The 25,054-nt window shown below is 25.7% G+C and overlaps 1 protein-coding gene across 6 annotated transcripts; it reads left to right on the forward strand.

The window, feature by feature from the left end:
* The first annotated feature begins 937 nt into the window (after positions 1-937).
* LOC111636787 (guanylate kinase-like) lies at positions 938-18,896 on the forward strand. Of its 6 annotated transcripts, XM_023382116.1 has the most exons (10): positions 938-1,038; positions 1,448-1,531; positions 11,422-11,556; positions 12,973-13,014; positions 13,096-13,192; positions 13,571-13,709; positions 13,807-13,891; positions 13,978-14,063; positions 17,227-17,263; positions 18,331-18,896. In XM_023382116.1, the coding sequence occupies exons 2-10, from the start codon at positions 1,501-1,503 to the stop codon at positions 18,438-18,440; spliced, it is 762 nt and encodes a 253-aa protein (XP_023237884.1). In that variant the 5' UTR covers positions 938-1,038; positions 1,448-1,500; the 3' UTR covers positions 18,441-18,896. The 6 variants fall into 6 exon arrangements, with proteins under 6 accessions (XP_023237884.1, XP_023237886.1, XP_023237881.1 ...); XM_023382113.1 differs by lacking the exons at positions 938-1,038; positions 1,448-1,531 and adding an exon at positions 1,558-2,018; XM_023382119.1 differs by lacking the exons at positions 938-1,038; positions 1,448-1,531 and adding an exon at positions 8,011-8,388.
* The last annotated feature ends 6,158 nt before the right edge of the window (positions 18,897-25,054 follow it).

Raw genomic sequence — 25,054 nt, forward strand, 5'->3', positions numbered from 1 at the left:
GACCGACGGTATGTTTTTGTATTTTATTAAAAATATAAATACTAGTGGCCTTTTCGAAAAGAACTATTTGTTACTTTTTTCTAGTAAATGGAATGTCATCGGAGGACGTTTTACCAATTTGCATTATTGCGGATTCATGGTGTCCATAAAAATGTTGTTCTGTAAACGAAGATTATGTGCCGCTGGTGATTATGAAGACGGATATCAGAAATCATTTTGTATCTTCTATATTTATGTACTTCATTAAAAATATATTTTAGTCTACTATAGTCGTGTTTCTCGCGATATTCGGATTGTACGGAACGACGCAATTTCGTTGGCGAGGCAGACAGGAATTGATATTTCTCAACAGAAAATAGCCTGCGAGAGAAGATAATCGAAGACATCCAACTTTTTTCTTGTAATGTTAACTGTAATTCACAGCCAAATATGAAATGGTAATCGACCAACCAATCAAAGTTCGCGAAAAGTAGAACAAATGTTTAAACTCGGCACCCTCGAAAACCCATTAAGACAGATTTCGTGCTCACTGGTAACTTTGTATTAAATTAAGTGACTTTTATTCGAATGCCGTCATCCCGCTGATCAGATGGAAAGGAAATCTGTTGTTGGCGGGGAATTGAAGTTAAGTTAATTCGACCGATAGAAGACGTTGACTTCCCCCCAGATGATAGGATGATATCTGAAAAGTTCATTTGCATTTGCTTAAACTGTGTCTAAACGTATAAAGAACAAACTAACACACTTTCTTCTTTATATATTATAAATACATTATATATGTATATATGCATTCATTTTTTAAAGAAAAAATTCCCATTAATTTTCTTTATATTATTATTTTAGTAAGGCTTGTCTAAAAATTTACATTGAAAATTGTGCTCATCCGAACTGGTTTTGCTCGAGAAACTCGAATTCTAATGACATTTTTGAAAAACATCAATGGATAGAATGTTATTGTAACAAAGACGCGGTTATACAAGTTGTTACATATTATTTTGTTCAAAATGATCGAAATAGAATCTATCTTCGGAATCGCAGTTAAGTTATAGTTCTGATGAAGAAATAATTCTTAATTAATTGATATAAATAGTCCATGAAAAGAAAAAAAAGAAAAAATAACACGATCACTTTTAATCAAGAATTACTTTAAGCTCTTCTTTTCTAAGACTACAGAGCACATTTGTCTGGCTTTACAAAATCCTCCATTTTGTCTATAAAATGCACATACGATAATCTTTTCTTAAAGGTTTTCCTAGTGCTCGCGATCGTGACTCCCGCTGATTTTAGTCACGATTTTAGATTTGACCTCACCCGCACAAATCGTTCGTCCATAGAAACGAGTTTTAAATAGAATCGAAGTAAAATTAATATAAAATTGCTGAAATAAACTTTTGTATTATTTTATTATTATTTGAAAATAAAACGAAACGTTATATTTTTCCACTAGATGGCGGTAACAAGTGATGGTCGTGTGTAGTATCACGTCGCGTATAATTTCAAATGTTTGCATTGGTACGGAGAATGATATCAGGTGGGTAAACAGATTTATCATGAAATATTAACCTTTGTACTTAGATTGGCGTAAACCAATATACTTAATGGAACCGCCTTGCTTACGTTATCTGTCTGAAATCGTTTCGTTATAACTGAGTGAAGGGCGCATTGACACGTGGGACTTCTTGGCACCGATCTTTTTTTCGGTTGCATTGTATATAAAGTCGTCGGTTGCGCGATAAAGTAGATACCTAATTTCTAAGCGGAGTGATTCGGAGAAAAAACCAACAGGCTAGAGTCTCCATATTAATAAGACAGGAAAGAAACGAAAAAAGAAAGATAAAGTAGATAGCTTCTCCGTTTGTTATAGACAACGTCTCTCTCTTCCGTTTATCTACCCGTTGAATAACCGAGAACAATGACTGGGGTGATCTGTGGCTATGGTCAGACTATCGGTTTGAATGGACATCGTTTAGGAAATATCCAGAAGCTGAGCTTTCGTCGCCACTTTCAGACACGAAATGGTAGGAAATCATTTATTTAATCCAATGCTTACAATTCGCTAAAACTTTTATATTGTAGTAATTTAATAAATGGATGTATGAATGGATAAAATTAATATTCTTCAATATAGCTTAATTCTTAAATAAAATTAGGATCCAATAGGAAGTCCGCCAGAAGTCTTCCTCAAAAGTGAGTCTGGTACTTACACTCTGGCAAAAGTTGTTTTTCAAAATTTTTCTATAGCTGTACTATGCTAAATGAGGAATTTGGCTTTATGTTGATTAGTGTAACAGAGTTGTCTGCTCGTATGATCTTTTATCATTCCATTTCTGATTTTAAAAAAATACAAACATTTTTTATAACATGTAAATATGTTATTCATGAAGCATGGTATTGGTTTGATAACATGCTTCATGAATAACATATTTAAAATATCCATAATTTTATCTACTTGTATTACTGTAAACATTTTAAACAAAACAATTTTATTTTTATTTACATAAATTTCAATCATAGAGCAGAATTACTTTATTTCATTTTTGCTTAGCAAAAATTTAATATACCAACTTAAAGTCAATGTGTTAGGAATTCTGGTAACTTCAGGTGATTAACTAGGGCTAATATTTCTTGAGAAAAGAGAACTTTCCTCGAATGCAAAAGGATGACATAGATATTATATTAATGTTTAGTAATAATAATATAATGGGAAAATATTTTTTATCTTGCACATCTGTTGAAGGAAATGTGTAAATGATTAAACAGGATATACAATTATCAGCATATCAGGTAAATGTTGATATTAAAGCTTTGGATTTGATTATATAATAATATAATTTTACAAATGATTTCTTTTCATCTTATAAAGAATCAGTTTTGAATCAAATAATTTTTTCTTTGAAATTTATACAATACAAAAAGCATTTAAAATCAATATCTTTATTTGTAGTAACTTTTAATATAATTGTATAAAATTTAGAACTACTGCAACAGTTGTGAATTATATATATTAAGTTATATGATTTATAATTCTTAAAATTTAGAACATTTGAAGAAGGACCAATTTTAAGTAATAGGCCTAAATTAAAATGAATTTTGTATTGTATGAGTCTTAAAGGAAAGAAGCTACTTGATTGAAAGTTGTAAGCTTTATAGAATGATCAAAAATAATGTTATTTTATAAATTATTTATTATCTGTTTCATCCAATAGAAAACATAGAATTTGAAAATCTTTCTTTTAAGAAACTTTAATTTTTTTCTGGTTCAAAGTAAAGAAAGTATTAAAATGTCATAAAATTCTGATAAACATTAAATAAGTCTTTAAAATAGATAGAGAATAAAAATATTGTGTTTCTTGTAAAGACTAACTGCATATTTTGTTTATAAAAATTAATCTGTCTATTGATTAAAAAAAATCTCAAGATATTTTTTTGTAATGCTTTGAGTAGAGTGACATATTGTTAATTGCACAAATCTGGACAGTTTTTAAGCATGAAAAATGGATCTAAATATAGTTAAACTTAAGTAATTTTGAAAAGAGTATAATCTATACATTGACTTGTAAATTGGTTATTACATTACTGTAAATTACATTAGAAGACTTATAAAATGGTTCTTTTTAAAATTCCATTTTTGAGGGTTAAAAATAGAAGAAATCCAGGACTTGTCACCCTATTTACAATGATTTTTGAACTATTTAACTACCATTTAAAATACAAAGAATAAATCAATAATATAGTAAAGATTTTGTAAACCTTACCAGTAATAAATTGAGAGATGATCATCAATTTGTGGACAGGAGTGAAAATTTGCATTAAATATCATCTTCAGGGCCATTTGTCTTTCTCAAAATACTCTCCCTTGAACCTTGTACATTCTTATTGCCGTTATACCACATGTATTAAGTCTTTAAAGCCATTTTTTAACAGTATGCAAACTGTTGTCACATTGCTCTGCAAGCTTTTTCATTGGATGTAAAATGTTTCCCTTTCAAAGCTGTCTTTGGATGTAATAAGAGAAAAAAGTTGCAAGGTGATAAGTTCAGAGAGTATGGTTGACATGATAGAATCTTGGTATTTATGGTAGTGATCACAGGCTGCACATTATTAGCCATGATGATAACAGTTTGCATGCTGTCGAAAAATGGCTTCCAAGAAGCTTTTAACTATTTAAGCTCTGAAATTTCTTCTTTCTGTGTGCCTGGAGACAAAATTGTTTTTACCACTCAGGCTACAAGGGGAATTTGTATAGCAAAACCAGTGAAACAACTTTCCCATCAAACTTTATTTTGACTTTTTGTAAATAGTCTAAACTTCAAATTATGAAAAAATTTCCCTTCAGCAATTTTGTTTGGAATGGATTCAGCCAATTTTTGGCTGATTTCCTGTTTAAAGAGTTAATGCATGGGTACAACACTGGCAAAAATGTATGAGGTTATTTTGAAAAAGGGTTTATGGGATATTCCAAGATGACATCTAAAGTAAGTTTTTGCTTCTGTCCACAAATTAAATAATCACTCTTCATAATATTTATCATCAACATTAATATAGATTTTTTAAAATAAGTCAGAAATTCAGGAAAGACAGAATTTAAATTTGTTTATTGAAAAATATTTTTTAGATTCTTTTTTATTTATCATCAGCTAACATAAGAAAATACAAATACAGTAGAATCTCTTGTTGTTCTAGTTTCTTGTTCCGCTTTGAATTTGAAACAGTAGAATCTGATTATTTATTTTATCATATTTTTATTGATTGTTTAATATTATCAGAGTTAGCACTTTGCAAAACATGAATTAAAATTTAAGTTTTATATCTAGATAAACAGGCATTTTTAAATTTCTTTTTTGATTACCAGCTTCAATATGTGATTGATAACATGAAATTGTTAAGTTTTAATCATTATTTTCTGTATTTTAATCATTCAATATAACAATTTAAACTGTTACAGCAAAATTTAACAATTAAAAATTGCTGTTACATGCTGGACAGAATTACCATTAATTTAATAAATCTTCAACTTTATACATTGTTTTTAATTGATCTAACATGAATAAAACCAGAATTTCTATTTATTGTAGTCCTAATTATTCACACCACTAAATGTAATCAGTCAGTTATTGTTTCAAAATAGGCCAGTTCCAAAGTGATCCCAATAAGTGGATTCTATTGTACTTTTGTAAATGTTCTGTTTTGTATGTACTGAGAATGATTCTTAATAAAAGTTTTGGTATATTAAGTAATAGATGGGTCATCATCAGGAAATATATTAAGAATTAAAACATATTGCTTTACTTAAAGAATGAAATAAATTATTGTTAAAATTTTTCATTAAATAAACACAAGGTTTGACTATTATGGCTTTAATTTCTGTCAAAAACTATTAATTCTGAATTTTGTGAAATTGAATTTTTCATCTTAATACAGTTAAAAACTAAGTCTTAATAGGTTTTGAAAAATATTTTAATACAGTAACTTACTTAGATACATTTTTTTAATAGCATACAATCTTTTTTATGGATGTGATTTCTAACACATTGAGCAATATTTACTCTATTAATATATAAAAAATTTCTTTACATAAAGATGATAATTGGATAGCCATCAGATAAAAATGACATTATAGATTATAATAGATAAGGGTTTTTAGTTGATTCTGACATGACAATAACAATGGCCATAAAATATAATAATTATTATTTATTCTTACTAGATAAATTTTAAAACTTTTAGGAGAAAAATTCCTCATGTTTCCTTAAGACCTTAAAAATGCAATTGACAATATATAAATTTTGTGTTAATTTCAACTTGTTAATTCTTTTTAATAATAAGATGGAATGAATTTACATTAATTATTTTTTTTAATTTATTTACAAATTTAGCAGATTTCTGATACTGTTGTGATTAAAAACTATTAAACATTATCTTAATTTCCATTGTACTAATTTTTATTATTTTTTGCTATGCAAAAAATAATAAAAATTTATTTGAGAAATCAAATGTGCAAAATAAAATGTTTACTACTAATAATAATAAAAACACTGTTTACAAAGGCATAATCAAATAGCAAATATAATATACATACAAACACAGATGATTAATTAAAAGGACATGTTAAATAATTTTAAAGTGTATAACTTGAAGACTTATTAATTATCATTATTATTATTAATTTATTAATAATTCGTCTATGACCTGCTTCAACAGCTAGCATAATGAAAGCATTTTTAAATATTGTATTGTGAACAAATATGATTAATTTAAAGCACTGGTTAAGACCAATAATTTAACGATTTCATATTATCAGCTACATATGGAGGCTGATAGTGGAAAAGAAACAATAAAAATGTCTATTTACAGAATGACAATGATAATCAGTTTCTAGTTACAATAAGCAAAGTTTTCATAATGTATTATATGGTTGGAACTTGCTAATTTTGATAACTTAAACCAACTGATGATAACTATAATTAAATTAAGTGTAGTTTATTGTATTTAATAAAAACGAATTTGTAAAATGTAACATTAAACATAAGTAATTTAATTACATAGATATAATAAAGTAGGTTTTTTTGGTTGGTTTTAAATTGTGAAATCAATAAAAATTTTGAGAAAGACATTTTTCTTAATAAGTGGTTAGAAATCTTTCACTTTGTGTTGTAAAATAAATTTAATTTTGATATGACAATTTTATCATATCTTGTAAAATGATAGTTTAATAATTTTTATTTACTTTTTAACAACTTGATTTAGTTCATCCTTAATGGATTTAATATTAGTTACACAGAACTTTAGTTTTATCTTGATGACTCACGCTCTTTTCTCTTTAGCAGTACTTTTTAGAAACTTTCTACAGTACAATAAAGTTTCGTCATAGTTTCTTATCTATAATTGCCCCTTTATCGATAATTGCGAAAGTAGTCGAAAATACTCCTGTATGAGTCACTCTTAGTGCATTCAATAGAAAATTATATATTCAACATTTTAGTAAAAATACATTATGAATATTCCGCATAAAAGTAAGTTCAATCGATTTCACTATACATAAGTTTGAACTTTTTACTACCAAATTCGATAAGATAATTTATCATCGTAAAACTTCGATTCGTACTTCATCCGTTTCTAAGTTTGATATTCAATGTTAAAAGTTTCGAACATTCCTGTCATATTTTGTTTAACATACGAAAGGAAAATTACCGTTGGTACGATAATCAATATCTATTTTTCTGCTGAAGTGACAGTTCAAGGTAAAGTGGATTGTATAGATTAGCATCAATCACCTTGAGATTTTTCCGATTTTTTTCTTTATTAATATGATCACATTCTAGGAATATCATTGTTAATTTTTTTACTTGCCAATTTATTGATAGCCTGGTTTTAGAGTTGTTTTTTATTCTCAACATTGCAGACTGAATAGTCATAGCTCAGACTGATTTCTTGCCTGTCTTTACCTTGACCCATATTCTGACAGTTTTAAATCCTAAATTGGGATATGCAAATGAATACAGAAAAAAAAAATTATATAACTGAAATGATTTTAAAAATATTCGTGCGATACAATTGCGTATTCTTCTTTTATTTTTCACTTATTAAAATCATTATTTGCTTTCGGAGAATGATATTTATATACTATCGCGGATTTTCTATTTATAATTATTATTTACTATGGTTTCTGCAAAATCGTAAAAGTATTTTTGAAATTATTTTTAACATACGCAACATATGCAGGAGATTTAGTGATGATGACGTCACTTTTTTCATTACTTTGGCACTTGTATGTGTTTGATTAGTTGCCAACTGTCTAGAAAATTTCTAACGAGAACAATGATTTCTTAAGTTCGTTGATTTCTTATTAGTTTTATTTTTTAGTTCAATTTCTATTTATAATAATCAAGTTTTTGATGTGTAAGAATTAACACGCAATGAACAAAACTCAGAATATTAATAATAATCATAATTACAACATTATGTAAATTATCTACTTTTAAATATAGAATTTATATATAAACTGTAGGTGTAGTTTATATATAGGCCTACAGGAAAACTTAGCCTACCTATTATAATAGTAATAGATTATCCTGTAATTTTTATATCAAATATAATGTACAGGGATCTCATCCTGTGATTGAAATTACTTTCATGTTTTGATTTCTTAATTTAGAGACAGCTAAAAATTAAAACTCCACACCTCTTACTATAAAAAAAGTACCAATATGGTACATCCTTTTTATTTTATTATAATCATCTATCGAAGCGGTTATCTGATTCGCTAACCGAGCAATATAATTGAAATGGATATGCCTCCTCCTCTATCCGTGCAACCTGTTCTGTAGATGCAGGTGGCTTTAAAAAAAGTGTAAATTTTCATTTTATAGATAAGAGTTGTATTATAAGGTAAGTTGACTACACACTCTCTAGAATAAGACCGATCTGCTGTTATGCTACATTGTCAATTGTTTGATATTTTAGTGTATATTATTTTAAGATATATCGAGAAACATGCTAAATTTATCTCCTTTTTTTTATCATGAAGTACTTTACTTAAGAGAATTACGTACATAGCTTTATCAACATCCTGTTTGATTAAGAATAGGCTACATTCATTTCAATAATTTTTTAAATAATAACTTTATAAAAATTGTAACGCATTGAATATTTTATATATTCCAGTCACGCGTAGAGGCGAATAACCTAATTCCTAGCAATTTTATCTACTTAAAAGTACTTGACAATATTTTTATTTTATTGAATTGCCTTCTATCTTTGCAATATCAAATGCGTTATCGAAATATACGCTTTAAAATGTTGTTTACTAAAAATAAGTTTTCTTGTTTACTTTAGTGGAGTTTGATCTAATCTTGGATGCGTTTTAATCTTAGTATACGTCGGGTCAGAAGGGAAAGTAATAAAATCCTTTGACTATTCAGTTTAGGTGCATCGAACTTGATGTATGTACGAGATTGACTTGCAAATTTCTTTATATAGAATGTTCCATTCCCATTTTGACTAAGTCTGCTCTTTAGTAGTAATTTGATTACAGTTACTGTTATTTTAGCGTAGGCAACTCTGGCTTGGAACAAAACAGTTCATGTTATTCAAATATCTTGTTTGAAACACCGTCGAGAACGTGTAGGGGTCCAAGGTTAGAACGGGCCCCTTTTTCCTAAATAAATAAAATACGACACATAGAATATATTTGTTTTTATTAATAAAAACAGTTTTTAAATTTTTTTGTTAGTAAAAATAACATTATAAGTATAGAAACCATTGCGGGCCCGGGGAAAATTTCCAGCTCCTCTGTCCTCGCGCGACGGCCTTGTTGAAACGTGCTGTACTTGGAACATTTTTTTTTTAATTATTTATAAATCGTATCGAGTTTATATAATGCTGTAGTAAATTACATCTAAATTGAATTAAAATAGATAAAGTTGTCATCTCGACTCACCTCCACTATTCAAAGTCCTTAACATTTATTATAAATGTTATCAGTGATAAAGGTCGTGCCTGACGCACGTGATTATCTTATAAACAACCATTGCAACTGACATATTAATATAAATTCACCCTTCTGTATATCATTTTTAATCCTTTTTATACATTTTACAAAAATTGTAAGCTGCTTTTTATGGTAGCGATGATATTTTGCTAAGAAGTGCAAATTCAAATAGTCACATCGGCGTATACGTCGGTGGTTTGACAGCTTACCTACCCATCGTGCAGTGCGTCAGTCCTTCGTCGAGCAAACTCCAGTGACCTGTATTGATGGTAAATCGTGTAAGAGAGGATGCGATTGGCCATTATTTTAACGATGTCATTCGGTCGACTAATAGTGTTTGGCGTAACTGAGACAACTTCCTTCCGAGTTAGGGTTGGTCGATGCCTTCTTTTTGTTTAGAAACCGAAGATGAAATAGGCCAATTAGGTATTTGCGATATAAATAGTCCGTCTCGATTAATAGGTAAACGAATACGATTTCGATTAAAAGACATCAAAATCAATAATTTTATTTATTATAATAGAATATTTAAACATGTTTTTTAATTGTCCGTGCCTTAAACTGTTTACTTGGCAAGTAGCTTCTGTAATAAAAATATGAACTTCTCTAATGTTTTAAACAATGCTATTTAATGTTTTCTTTATTAGATCTGGTCTGTTGTTCTGTAACACTTGCAACATTGTCATTCAGATGTTTAATATTAAGTTACTAGATGTAATTTCCTTTCTATTGTTTGGTATTGAAATATATTACTCAAAACATGTCATTTACAAAAGAAGAAATCTGATTCCAAATTTATGACACACTTAACTACAGTAGTGGAAAAAGGTGATGACATTTCTGCCTTAAATGCATTGATTCTGAATACTAATTTTGTTTTCTTTCATATTAAATGATACTTAATGTTCTTTTAGAGAAATCTAATTTTATTTTGAATTTCGGAGCAGAGTTTCGGGTTTAATATTAAGTTTATAAAACTTATTACATTAGCAAAACACAAATGTAAAAATGTATAATTATCAGTGTTCTTTTTATACAAGTAAAAACAGTTTGGTCATACTAATATAAGATTGATATCAATATAACTTTCCAATAATTTAAATTTTATTGTGTAACATAATTACAATGCAAGATTTTTTTATTCTTGAGAAACTGGAAAGTTTAGACTTTATATGTTTTTGTTACAACTAAGATGATGGTCTTAAATTGTTTAAATCTAAAATGAAAAATTCAGAAAATAAGAAAATGCAGAAATTCTTGAAAAAAGAAAATTAAAGCAAAAATAGTTATATATCAGGCAAAAATTTGTGGATAAATGTGTTAAGATTCATATAATCTCTAAGAATAAAAATGCCATGAAATTAAAATAAACAATTTTAAAATATTTTATTACAAATGCATTACTGTTATTAAATAATGTAATTTAGATTGATCTAGACTAAGAATTAATTTAATCCATTACTTTAATCCCTTTTAAAATTTTCGTTTTTTATTTATAAATAATTATTCAAATTTTTTTCTCAGAATAGGAAAAATTATGATATATGTTTGTTTTCAATACAAAATTCATTTATTAATTTAATTATTAATGAATAAAATTTTAAAAAATTTAATTCAAATTTAAATTTCTTTTATTAATTAATTTTTGTATATTCCAGATATTTAATTAGACTTAGTTTTTGATTACAATTTTGATTTGTCTAACTGAACAAATGATTGCTTTTACTTATTGGTATTTGCAATATTATTATTTTTAGTGTAGCATTTATTAATCCAAACAATTTTGTAATTCAAGTATTCTCTTAATTTTTTAATATTAAAGTACTATATTTTTATAAAACAATACACAGTTTGTGGATAAAACAAAAAGAATATTATTTTAAATATATATATGTGTATATATATATAATTTTAATTGTTTTAATTTTCAGGCAGCATATCTTGGTTATCACAGATGTCTTGTCCAAGACCAGTTGTAATATGCGGACCATCAGGTAGTGGTAAATCCACTCTGTTAAAATACCTAATGGATGAATATGGTGATTGCTTTGGTTTTAGTATATCACGTAAGTATTATTATAATTTAATAATTAATTCTTGTATGATCTTTGTTAATATCTATTTAAAAATAATCTATTATTTGACAAAATAAATTAAGCAATTTCCATATATATTAACAATCTGATTTTCAATAATATATGGTTAGAATAGCATCATAAGGTTTTTAAAATGTTTAATTTTCAGTTTTTAATTAAATTTTTATTTATTTTATAAGTAGTTTCAGTTATGAATAGAAAAACACATCAAATTATTGTTGAATCAGTTTTATAATTTAATAAAATTACCAAATAATGAAAGATGTATAATAATTGCTGTCATAGCTTTTTGAAATAATAATATCATTATTACGCAAGGAATTGTTTAATAAAACATGAAATTATAATCTATCTTAACTACTAATTATAATGTAATCTAGATGATGTGCATAATTACAAAAAAATAATTTTTGTATTTAAATATAAATTATATTTAAATTGTTTTAAAGAACTAATTATCCCAATTTATATTTTAATACTTGGAAGGGATAGAAACATTCAATTTTGTTTCTATTCGTCTAATAACATTTTTCTAAGATTTTCTGCTTTTTATAAAAATGCTGTAAGATAAATATGAATAAATTAATAAAAGATGAAATTATAATCTATCATGAAATAAACATGAAATTATAATTATAATAATTGTAAACAGCAATATAACTGATCAAGTTCAAAGATCTACATCATCATCTTCTGAGAAACATCTAATCATACTGGTTTTCAGAAACCATGGTTATTATTAGCATTACAGAATCAGTGAATGACGTTAAAACATGATTTATACATGTACAGTACAGTACATATAAATTTAAATATTGAACTTATAATTAAACCAATGTAATTATTGAGTGCATTATCTGGTATAGTGGGCTGGAATTAACTTATATTGAATTAATAAATTGTGTAAAATTGAAACTATTTGAAATAGTCAATATTTCAAGTTTCAATTTTTTTTATTGTAAATTGATTTTCATCTAAACATTTATGTTTGAATAGAATTTAGCATTGGATTTGACTTTTTTAGTAAGCTTTGTTTTCATAAGTGATTTTCTTTTCATCTTTTTTTCATTTGTATATTCTAAATTTTTTTCCCCTTTGTACAGAAACATTGTTTATATATTTCTATCTCTTAGTATACATTGACATAAATTTTAAAAGAGGGATCTTTTTTTATTTATTATCTATTTTGTCTGAATAAAAAGTTGTTTGGCTATATTTATAGCTTACATAACATAAATTTGTTTAGATACAATATTTTCTGATTTTACTTTAGTTGTCATAATTAAAGAATGTGAATTATTAATAAAATACTATTTTTATATAAATTTCAATTAAAATATTATATAGAAAGTTGTATTTAAATGTTAATTATATATTTTTAATTAGATACAACCAGAAAACCAAGACCTGGTGAAAGTAATGGAAGAGGTAAATTTTTTAAATATATTTATATAATTTTAAAATTAAATATTTTATTTAAATATATATATAGAAATTAAAATGTTTCAGAATATCATTTTGTTGATCGTGATGAAATGGAAAGATCTATTAGTAATGGTGACTTTATTGAATATACAGAATTTTCAGGAAATTTATATGGCACAAGGTAAGAATTAAAATTAATAATAATAAAAATATTTATTTTTCTAATATGTAGCTAGGAAGGAACAAATAAGATGTTTAATTTAAATTATTTCTAATAATAATTATGCGAGTTAAACTGTCATACAATTTTCTTAGTGATTAGAAAAATAATACAATATTTATTATGAAAAATCTGTTATAATTTTTCAAAATAATCATTCAAAGATTTTTACTTTAATTTTTAGAATTTGTTAAAATATTTTGACAAAATGCACATTTTTGAAAACTTTTATATAAAAAAAAGTAAATAAATATTACATTTAATTTAGAATTAAAAATCAATAATAAATAAAATACTAAAATATATTATTTTGAAATTTTACTAAAAAATTTTTTACAGTAAGAAATCTGTAAGAGATATTCAGAATAAAGGAAAAATATGCATATTGGATATTGAAATAGATGGTGTAAGAAATATCAAGAAAACTGATCTAAAACCATATTATATATTTATAAAGCCTCCAAGCTTGGAAATTTTGGTAAAAATAGTTATTATTTTTATATAAAGAAAATTAATGGATAAAATATTGATTTAACTAATGTAATTATTTATATGATTTATTTTTATTTTAATAGGAAGGAAGATTAAGAGGTAGAGGTACTGAAACAGAAGAAAATGTTCAAAGACGTTTGGCAAGAGCAAGAGAAGAATTGTCATTTGGTAATTTATTTTTTATTATTTTAATACTTATATATTTAAAATACATTAATAAATAAAATTTATAAATGATAAAAAAAATATTGCAGGTGAACAGCCAGGCAACTTTGATCTTGTATTAGTTAATGATAATGCAGAAGAAGCATATAAAAATCTTAAGAAGTTTCTTTTGCGAGTAAGTTCATTTCATTATCATTTTTTTTTTTAAATAAATTTTTAGGATATTTTATAACTATTTAAAATAATGAAATAAAATCATATTTAATTTTATAGAATGTTTTAGATTATAAAGAACTAATTTTAATCATTTAACATTTCATGAATAAAATAAATTTCCCATTCACAAAATTACTGGCTATTAATGTGTGTTCAAAACAATTTACCTTCATTTTTAAGTATTTGAATTTACACGTGTATTCTGAATTTTTTATGTTCTAAAGATAAAGCTTTATTGTTTGAAAATATTACATTCAATAAAATAACATTTTTCAGCCCTTTTTTTTTTTTAAATTATAACATTAAGATATGAAATGATTTGTACTTAATTAAATTGAAACATTAAATTGCAATGTTAAGACATTAAATAGAATTTACAAAACTATTTTCCATAATCTAAGTTTTGATATTTAGTTAATTGAGTCATTTAAATGTGGAAAGAAGGCTTTTAGTGCTTTTTAGCTTGTTGTCATGTCTTTAAAGCATTGTTTTGTTTGTTATAAACTTAGTCTTTTTGCTGTTGTAATAGTTTATTTTCTGCTGTAGAGATCAGCAACTTTGAAAATAAGTCTGTGAAGAAATGATATTTTAGTAGATTGTATAGTTACCACACATTATTGCTTTTGATTATAATTAACTGGTATTATACTAAAATGATTTATCTTTATTAAACCAATGAAATAAGCTAATTCATATTGTCATTAACTACAGTAATTTATTAACAGTGCTTGAAAAGTTAAAAATATCAGAGAACTTATTTTGCAAGCTGTTGATGTAAAATTCTAAGATATATTCTTATACATAATTCATTTATTTTTCTATCAATTTAAATGTTGTTTGGAATCAAAAGGTTGCTGACTTCTATTTTGGCATTCTAATATCATATAACTTAGTATTGATTTAAAGAATGAATGTTTAAAATTACTTTGTTTTATATATAAATATTTTTAATTAAAAATGGATGATGATGATTTACATAAAGTTATAATGAATAATACAAAAAAAAATGTCATTGACACTTTTTTTGTATTATTCATTATAACTTTACTACATAAATGTTTCTTTTTGAAAATTGTTTGCTTATTTAATATCATTTTATAAGTAAAACTATAAAAATATTTTCTTCGAATAGATTAAATGATTGTATTTCAATTGAGTAACTGACTTATTTTTGTTTTTGCTACATATATCACTTTAATCTATTCAAAAAATATTTCATATCTACTCCCCAACATTAAGTTGGAGGAAAAACGTTTAGAAGTTAAGGATATTCCCTTCATTCTAAACGTTTTTAAAAAGTTTTATTAAGATGTATAAATTTGCAGTTTTGATGGAATTCAAATTATGCAGTGTAGACTTAAAATATGTTACTTTTGAATTTAATGATAAATTAAAACTTAGCACAAAAATCCATAAAGCACAATTAAAGAATTATTATTTTATATTGAAAAAATTAGTTTATACACAAAGCAGTTATGAGAAAAAATATTTTGAAACATTGGAATAAGGATTGAGTGTAAAATAGTTTAATTAATCTTAGAAAAAAGGGCATATTTTCTGTACGTATATGTAACTATTAATAATAATGTAATCTTAAGACTATTGCTGACTGACTTTTTTAGTTTAAAATATAGATGAAGATTATATATTTATTGACATATATTATTAAGTTCTCAAAATCAGATTACTTGTCTACTATCAAATTAGTAAATGATAAAAAGTGAATATTTATTTATTAATTTTTATGAATTTAAGGTAGTAAAACACACACACACACACACATTTTCAATGACCAATGTAATCTTGATTACTTTCTATTAACATAGAGAGATTTTAAATTTAAAACTTTGTTTTTAATGTACATCACATTTTTTTAAAATTAGTTTTTATGATCATTTCATATTTAAACTTTATTTTTTATTCTTCAAATATTTTATTTTTACAAAAATATCCTTTGATAGTTTCTCTGGATTACATTCTATATATTCATTTGAAAGTTTTATTAAAAATATATTTATTCAATTACATTTTTAATCCAATTAGATTTATATGGAGAAAATTGATCAAATAACTCCAGACATCTGCTAGATAACTTTTATATACAGTATTTTAAATATCTTAGTTTTACTTAATAAAATTGAAACTTTACACTTTACACTAAAGTCTTTATATTCTATTATGTATATTTTATCTGGTTATCTTTGTTAATTAATTAATTAATGGACTTTGAAAAATAATTTTTTTTGTCATTTGTATCTTAAACTTAAAAAATATAACCTTAATTTAGAATAAAAATAAAAAACAATTATATATTTGTTTTGAAATCTTTTGCATTTTCTCTGTTATATGCTATAAAATAATGAAATGGCTAATGAATGAATTTATCTAATAGTTATTTCTAAGAAATTTAATTTTATTGACATAGATTCAAGAAATATAAATAATTAAATAAATAAAATTGTTTTTAAATTTTGACCAATTTGGTATAGTTTTAGAGCATAAATTCAGGTTTTTGGGGGATAATTTTTGTATTTATATTGGTGTTAGATAGACGTTACGTCTGAATTTTATTCTTATTTTTATTACTTTTTAAAGTTCTTAATTTACTTCATTAATAAAGTAAGGTACTTCATATTCAGTACTTTTTGTATTGTTGGTTTACTTTAATTTTAATGTTTTTACTTTCTTTTCCTCTTTTATTGAAAAAATATATAATAGATAAATGTCTCTTACTTAACAAAATGTTTCTGAATATGACAATAATAGTATTTTATTAGATTTTTATACTTTAAATTCAAAGTCATTTAATTTCAAATAAATACAAATTAGAAATTGTTTTATTGTGTTAATCTAATTGTTTGTTATTTCATTTATATCATATCATAAAAATAAACATATTAAACAGTTTATAATTATTTTCAATTAATATTAAATATGTTAAATGAAAATAATTATAACCATTTTGAACATTTTCTTCCAATTTACTCATATATAGCTTTTATTAAATTTTTAAAATAGATTATTTTAATCAAAAGAAATTAATAAAATTAAAATTACATATAATTTTAAATATTTGGGAATTTAGTCAAAATATTTAATTTGCTCCCTTTTTGTTGCCTTAGGAAATTGAAGAAGTGAAGAACAGATCAGGCACAAAAGGTGAAAAATGAAATGCCATTAAACATTAACATCAAGATCAATACAATGAATTTTAACCTATTAGATCTGAATTTTTGTAAATTTGATGCATTTTATATGATGCATTACTTCTAATCTAAGAAAAACTGCACTGTGATATATAGGACCCACCAAAACTGCATTATATTTATTTTTTAACTGTTGTCTTTTATTAACTTCTGAACTATTTATTTATTTAAGTTTATTAATTAGAAAAGAATATTAACATTTATTATTTATATATATATTAGTTATTTTAAATATGCATGATTTTCACATTGTATGAATGTCTATTATATTTATATATTATTTATAGAGAATGAATGATATATTTTAGTATTACTTTTTTTCCCCCTCACTCTTCTATGTTTTCCTTATTTTGTTTTATAAATTGTTATCTTCTCATTTGTGGAATCTCATTTTATTATAATTGTAACAATATAAAAAGATATATTTGTGAAACTGGAATTTTAATAAATAGTTTAACAACTGTTAGAGAAAAGAGTATTATTCAATATTTTAGATTTTTCCAAATATAATTAAAAATCTAAAATCATGTTAAATGTTTCAACTTTTAACTTTATAATGTATAAGTCTTCTTTTTGTACTAATCCTACTAAAAGAAACTTGTAAAATTCAAAGCATGTTATGTAAAATACAATTATTTTTAAAAATTAAAATTTAATTAGGTTTGTTTTATTTAATTTACTTACACATTATTATCCTAATGTAGTTTATAGTTTTGAATCCAAGATCAGTAAATTTCTGTATCAGGTTCAATCAGAACTTATCATGATAAAGATTAATTTTAATTATATAATTTAATATTTTAATATATATCTTGCTTAGATTGTTCATTGCAAATTATTTCATGTTTAACCTTTAAAAACTATGTTAACATTAAATATATATATATATATAATGTTAGCATCATATTTTAAATAAATATCATATTGATTAAATGAAAATTTTTCAATACTGAACCTGATACAAGTTTGCAAGATCTCCAAAAAATAATTATAAGTTGCTAAATAACCTAAATTGCACAGGCTCTCCTACGGCGTGGGTGAACCGGAAGGAGAAGCCCTCGGATGCTCAGAGATTACGTAATGGCATTACATGTCGTGGGGCGCTACATGCAGGTTCTCCTCGTGCGTAGTCTCTACCTTTCCTCTGGGGTATTGCTATTCGACATCAACATCAAGTGGAGTGAGTTTTGGGATGTGGTACAGTTGTTATTTTGCAATTATACTTCGTGAAAAGATCTGTTCAAGATTTCCATTTTCTATATTTTCTAGATGTTTATGAAATTGTTTAATGTATGTTTTTGAATTTTTTTTGTACAAATTAGCTAAATGAAGCATCTAAAATTTTTAGTATTTCTTTACAATAGTATTTTTTTTTTTTTTTTTTGTAATGATGTAGTAATAATAATAATTTTTCTGATTGGGTAAACTTTGAACAAATTGTGTGCACTTCGTGCTGAATTTTGTGAAGCATTTTCATTTTTGTATAAAATTCATGTCAAATTGTGCACTATTATTTATCTTCATTTTAACATTATCATAATGCTATCATTTTCTTTTGTCTTTCAATATGTGTCAATATATTAAAAGAATTTAAGGATTTTTTTTATTACTGCTATGAAATCTCATCTTATGTTAATGACTGATTTCTTAAATATGTTTAAGATGGATATTTATATTTTTTATATGATTAAATTAAGCACTTTGAGAATTTAAGTTTTGGATTTGTTTTCTGTTGTAAAACTGTTTTTTTTAATTAAAAAAAAAAACAGAATTTAATGATTTTGATTAATTCATTTGATTGCACTTAATGTGTCTGTAAAGAATTTCAAATAATTTTTTTTGTCAATATTAACATAACAGATTTCTAAATAAGAATTTTGAAAACATTGTTAATACTTTTTAATTTAAATTATCTGCATAGAAAAATTCAAATTCTAACATTATATTTATTTCCCACCAATATTGTATGTGTCCTTTTTATATATATACATTATACATTTGTAAATATGAATGTAAACAGGAATTTAAATCTGTAAAATGTAGATTTATAGAATTTCAAATATGTTTATTAATTTGATTTAATGTAATTCAGGATTATTGAAATGCTGCTACAAATTTTTTGTATATAAATTATTAGTATTGAAAAAATTAAATTTTTTTTGTGTATATTGACAAGAAGAAAAAATTCTTTAATGTGCTTTCAATAAATGATTTAAAAGCATCGTTTTTTATTTTTATTATTTAAAATGCATTTTGAGAAATTTCAATGGGTTTATTTAAGGTGTTTAATTAATAAAATGTGTTAAAAGAATTTTAAAGATGAAGAGAATGTGCGATTTTTAATTCTTTTTTAAAAAAATTCTCATCATTGCTACAATCAAGTTGTACATTTGCCAGAGTTAAATTTAGATTTAAATCGCAGATTTGACCATTAAGTTGCGACGTTCAACCTTCATTTCGCGAGAAAGATGATGAATTAAATCGAGATATTTCATTTTTACACGAATTTATGTTAAGAACTAAATATAAAGTATTGTTTTTAAGAAAATGAATGAGAACTGGATAATTAAAAATTAATTAACGCGCATTTATAACATCATAATTCACTTATTAAGAAGTTTTAATACAAACCTAATAGTCGCCAGCTTTATTGCATGCCATTTTAAATCGTTAATTTGAAACGGTTAAAAAGAATCATTAATCATTATAAAATTTAAAGAAAATTAGTCATTGTCTTGTCCTAATCAATTAATCTAAACAACTGTTGAAATTTTAGAATCACAAACAGGATCGTGTTTAATTAATTAATATAGTCACATGCGATTTTTACTCGTCATTTGAAGTTGAGAAATGCGATTAATTCATAATTATCATACAAATTTATATTAACTTTTTTTTTATTATTTACTCTTATTTTTTAATATACAATACTGTATTAACTTAAATTATTGTGTGTTAAAATAGCGTAGCTCCATCTCTCGTCAAGAAATGGCATTCTTTTTAAAATGAATAATGAAAACACAACATTGACAGGAAAATAATCCTTCCGGTACTGGTTACAAACTACAAACATTATACAAAATTAAATCATAATATTGATAAAATACACATATACGTAATTAAGCAAAATAAATACAGAATTTATTACAAAATGTTAAATTATCAGAATGCTGAACATCAAAATGGCATAGAATATATTAAGAGAGAAAGCAATTAAATGCTTAATTTATTAAATTTTATAGCTATATATATATATATATATATAATTTCAAATTAATAATTTTGTTATAAGCAAATTTTATACTAATTAAAAAAAAAATTTTTGAACTGCCAAAAATGAGGATTTTTACGTGTTGAATAAGAGGTATGATGTTTGGTCGTAAAAATAAATTTGTTATTTTAAGCCAAAAGTCGTTTTGTTTACCAGAAAGCGAGCAAAACGAACGGGTGGATGTATATATAAGTTTAGATACAACTTATGTAAATTTCTTATTGTACTAGATAATTTCACGATCTAAGCTATAAAATCGTGTAAATGGCTCAAGTAAACTTTTCCTTAAATATTAAATTTATTACGTAAATCAAAACATAAAAATTATAAATAGGTATATTTAATATATAAATCAGGGCTCTGGAGTCGCGTAAAAGTCTACCGACTCCGACTAGAGGCGGACTTGTTACCGAAAGAGACCCGGAAATTCTGATATCATCACGTGACCTCAGAATAAAACATTCAATAGAGTTCTAATTAGGGTTTCTTTCCCGGGATTCTCGCCGTTTATTCCTTACGAGAAAAATCCCGGGAAATTTAATTTTCCCGGGAAATCTCGCATTTCAATAATAATTTACCATGTAAGGTTTTCTTTCTATTATTTATTATACGAAAAGTTGCATCTTGAAGACTCACCTAAGAGAGAGGTTTCCTGCTGCATATTATTACCTATGTTTTACAAGTCTCTACTTGTTAGTTCATGTAATATCTATGTATTGTGTTTGCGCATCATTGAACAGCGAGACTTGCTGAAAGTAAATATCACTCATCGCACTTTAGTTTATTTTTTAGTTCATCTTTAGAAGTAAAATAGTATTTTTTTTCGTAATCATTAAAACTCCCAATGAAACGCTTTATTTTACTTTCATCTTATAATGTAGGAGAACNACAAAACAGATAAAGGCACAGATACTTTGATTTTCGCAGATAATTATTCAAAAATTATACTGTATTTTATATTTGAATATTTCATGTGCATCAATAAACATTACAATATACTGTATTTTAAATGTTTGCTGTAAGTTTATAATTAAACTTTATAAATTTATCAACTTTTATGATTTGTACTGTACATAAATATTTGTAATGAATTTCTAAAATTCTTAAAAAATAAACTGTATATTCAAACTTAAAAATAAATTATGACTATATTCAAATTCACAATTTATCAAAGTTTGAATATACAATTTCTATATTTTAATGGGAAATTTTAATATATATTATTTAACACGAGATATATTACGTAACTCTGAGAAACTAGTATAGTTTATACATTAAAAATTTTAATAACACACGTAAGTAACACCTAAATAGGAGACAGTTTTCCATAAAAGATCTCCCCTGAGACATTTCTCTTCGGCATTTCGCCCATGTGTTGCAATAAAAAAAAACTTTAATATTTTTGCCATATTTACTTTCTCAGCTGTTATACATAACAGAGGGAAAGTATGGCGCTCGGTCAAAAAATGCCCCCTCCTAAATTTTTGGACTCAGGACACCTTGAAATTTCGAGATATGCAAAAGATTCGAGGTTTTTTCTATATGTGGGGGAGGCATGATTTTGTTCCACCCTGTTCGAAGCCTAATAATCTCTGTGGTCAGATGGTTTGACATTCTTATCTCATGGTGCCATATCAGGTTTGTCCCGACCTCGGCCACACCTGGCGCAGATTAGTAAGTAGTTAGTAAATACGCCAATGCGTTACTAGGGAAAGTTATTACCCAGAGTGGTTTCCCGTTGCCTTCTCTGGGGCGCGATGTTACGCGAGGGGAACTAATGCCTTCCGGGAGGACTTTTATGGGAAACTGGCCTCCGTATTTAGTCGTTATTGGCAAGGAGAAAACCCGGAAAACTCCAAGCAGCCAGCCTGTCCGATCGCGACGCGAACCCACGACCGAACTCCCAGTGTTTAGGGTACGAAGACCGATCGGCCACTGGTCGAGTGGTCTTCGTACCCTTTCGATCTTTAATTAAGAACCAAAATTCAATAGTATTAATGTTCCTTTATACGCAAGCTACAGTGCCACATTTCGTTTCTTAAACTTTACCCATTCTGAGATATTGTTTAATATCTTAGAACAAAAAATAAAGAAATCAAACAAATTAGACGCCAACACGCGCCGAATTTTTCCTTTTTACTGACTTTTTTGAGGGGTTTGGGAGGTCTCCAAACGTGTATTTGCAAAAAAATTTGGAGGGTCAAATTTGACGCGATTACAATACTTTTCCGTTTTATATACATAACAAGTTGGTAAGTAAAAAGGAGTCGGAGTTGGCGGATTTTTTGACGACACCGACTCGGCTAAAACACCAAAATTCCACGACTCCGACTCCGACTCCACAGCCCCGATATAAATATAACTTACATAAAATTTTTAAACAGACTTTTTCGATTTTAATAAACGGTAAATAAGAGCAAAAAAAAAAAAAAATGGTGAATCATTTAAAAGTTGGATAAAATTTATGAAAATTTCTAGAAAAAGTTTAAAAAGTCATTTAAATTTTAGATTCAACCAGTTTAGAAATTCTATGGAATTTAATGTGTAAAACGAGAAAGATGAGATTATCTTACATTTTATCAGTAATTATTTTTCAGAATTATATTTAAAACTACATAATTATAAGAATTTAAAATAATTTTTTAAAAAGTTTACATCGTCATCGAAAAGAATCGAAGATGTTCCGAGAAATGGAGTGGATTGGATGCCTCAAGGACAAAAGCTAAGATTTACTTAGAAAATTTTCATCCAATTAACTTTCATCCTAGTTGAAAAATTGCAGGCTTCCCAGATCCACGTTTTGATTGTTAACTGTGTGAAAAAATATACTTATGTAACACTGTATTTAAGCGAAGCCAAATAATAGAAAAACGAAATCCAGTTTGAAATATGTAAAAGTTTTGCGAAAATTTATTAGAAAAGCGCCAGTAAAAACAATAAAAACTGTTTATCTTACAAGTGTTATATCGGATGCACGTTTGCCGTGACATCACTCGGTGTCGGAGCAAATATGCGGTAGATGCGGTTTGAGATTAGGTCATAAAAAGGCCAAAAACATCACATAACGTCTAATTATATATGGTTTTACGATCAGAAGAAGCATGTAATATGCCTTATGTTATTTCTCTCTCGAATTATATAAAAATTAGATTTATTTATTTTGTTATTGTAATTATTATATTCCAGTTTTTCAAAATTCACTTCCATTAAAATGTTAAAAATGAATTTTTACATAAGAGAGAGAGTTAGAGAACGAAAGAAAATTTTAACACTATTTATTTATTATAAACACAATGTTTAATTTTACAGCGGCAATTCATACTTCCAACGACTCTAACTTCGAAGGCTTCAGAGTTAGAACACTAAATTGGACAAAAATTTGCCTTGGAGTTTGAACGATTCGGAGTTCGAACGGCCTCCTGAAATGAATTAAATTCGAAGTATGAGGTACCATTGTATTTTCGATGTTGGTGACTCTATGTTTAATCTTAACTTTCTTTGATCATTAAATTAATGAGATTCTCGCGTCAAATTTAGATTTCATATAATAAAATTTTGCTCTTAAAAGTAAACACAATTTTAAAAATATTGTGTGTATGTATATAATATACACAAATAGTTCTATGTATATTATTATAATTTAGGCCTAACTAGACCTTATAATTGTTTACTGATACAGGAAACGTGCGATTTCAGCCACCTCACAAATATAAATGACTTCTCAAATTTTCTAAAAGCGTTTTAGTTGATTTCGAAAGACGTTCGCATCTGTTTCTTATTAATCATTTAATCTAGGTTCAACATCTTAAGCAGAAGTTCCGTCTAGGATACGTTTGACGTCATTATTCACGCGTCACGAGAAAGATTCCTTTAACTTGAGAGATAGTTACACTTAGGAATCCTCCTCTCTCCTATAATTTATAACGTCCCGGTTTAACGAGTAAATGTATCAATTATACAAGTATATGGCTTATACATAAATAAATCATTTTAGTACAGTATATAGGCTACTATATATACATTAAAAAATATTTTTCTTTATTTTAACATTGATCTTTATTAAATTTTATTTTGGTTAGTCATTAAACTGTTTTATCACTTTAAAAAAGTCATCTTCATGTTTGTCATTTAATTTGCGTCAATTAAGTTTGCTCTTTACTGATATTTAAAAAATGTCGGTAACAAATCTTTAGTAGTGTGTGAAGATGAGATAAATAACTGCTTTGACGTCATAATAATTGTTACTGATTGTGTGAGAGAGACCAGATGATATGATTTAAATTTATAATCGTCACATGTGCTGATCAGTGTTTAGTACTGAAATCACATAGCAATAATCTAATTAAATTACATTTCTTTTCAAGTGTGAATCTAACGAGCTGTTATCATTTAGAAATTCGTGAAAAATTATGATTAAAATCTGAATAAGTGATCATGTTTCTATAAATTGAAATGTTATGGACTTCCTTTATT

The sequence above is a fragment of the Centruroides sculpturatus genome, unplaced genomic scaffold (assembly GCF_000671375.1).
Source record: "Centruroides sculpturatus isolate CEXI.00-Female unplaced genomic scaffold, Cexi_2.0 scaffold951, whole genome shotgun sequence".
Lineage (NCBI taxonomy): Eukaryota > Metazoa > Arthropoda > Arachnida > Scorpiones > Buthidae > Centruroides > Centruroides sculpturatus.

Bases quoted from the DNA above. Each gene is read 5' to 3' on its own strand.
- LOC111636787 (XM_023382113.1), top strand. From the start codon at position 1,913: ATGACTGGGGTGATCTGTGGCTATGGTCAGACTATCGGTTTGAATGGA. The intron at 13,193-13,570 runs GTAAGAATTAAA...AATTTTTTACAG, and splicing joins GGAAATTTATATGGCACAAG to TAAGAAATCTGTAAGAGATA. The intron at 13,710-13,806 runs GTAAAAATAGTT...TTATTTTAATAG, and splicing joins CTCCAAGCTTGGAAATTTTG to GAAGGAAGATTAAGAGGTAG.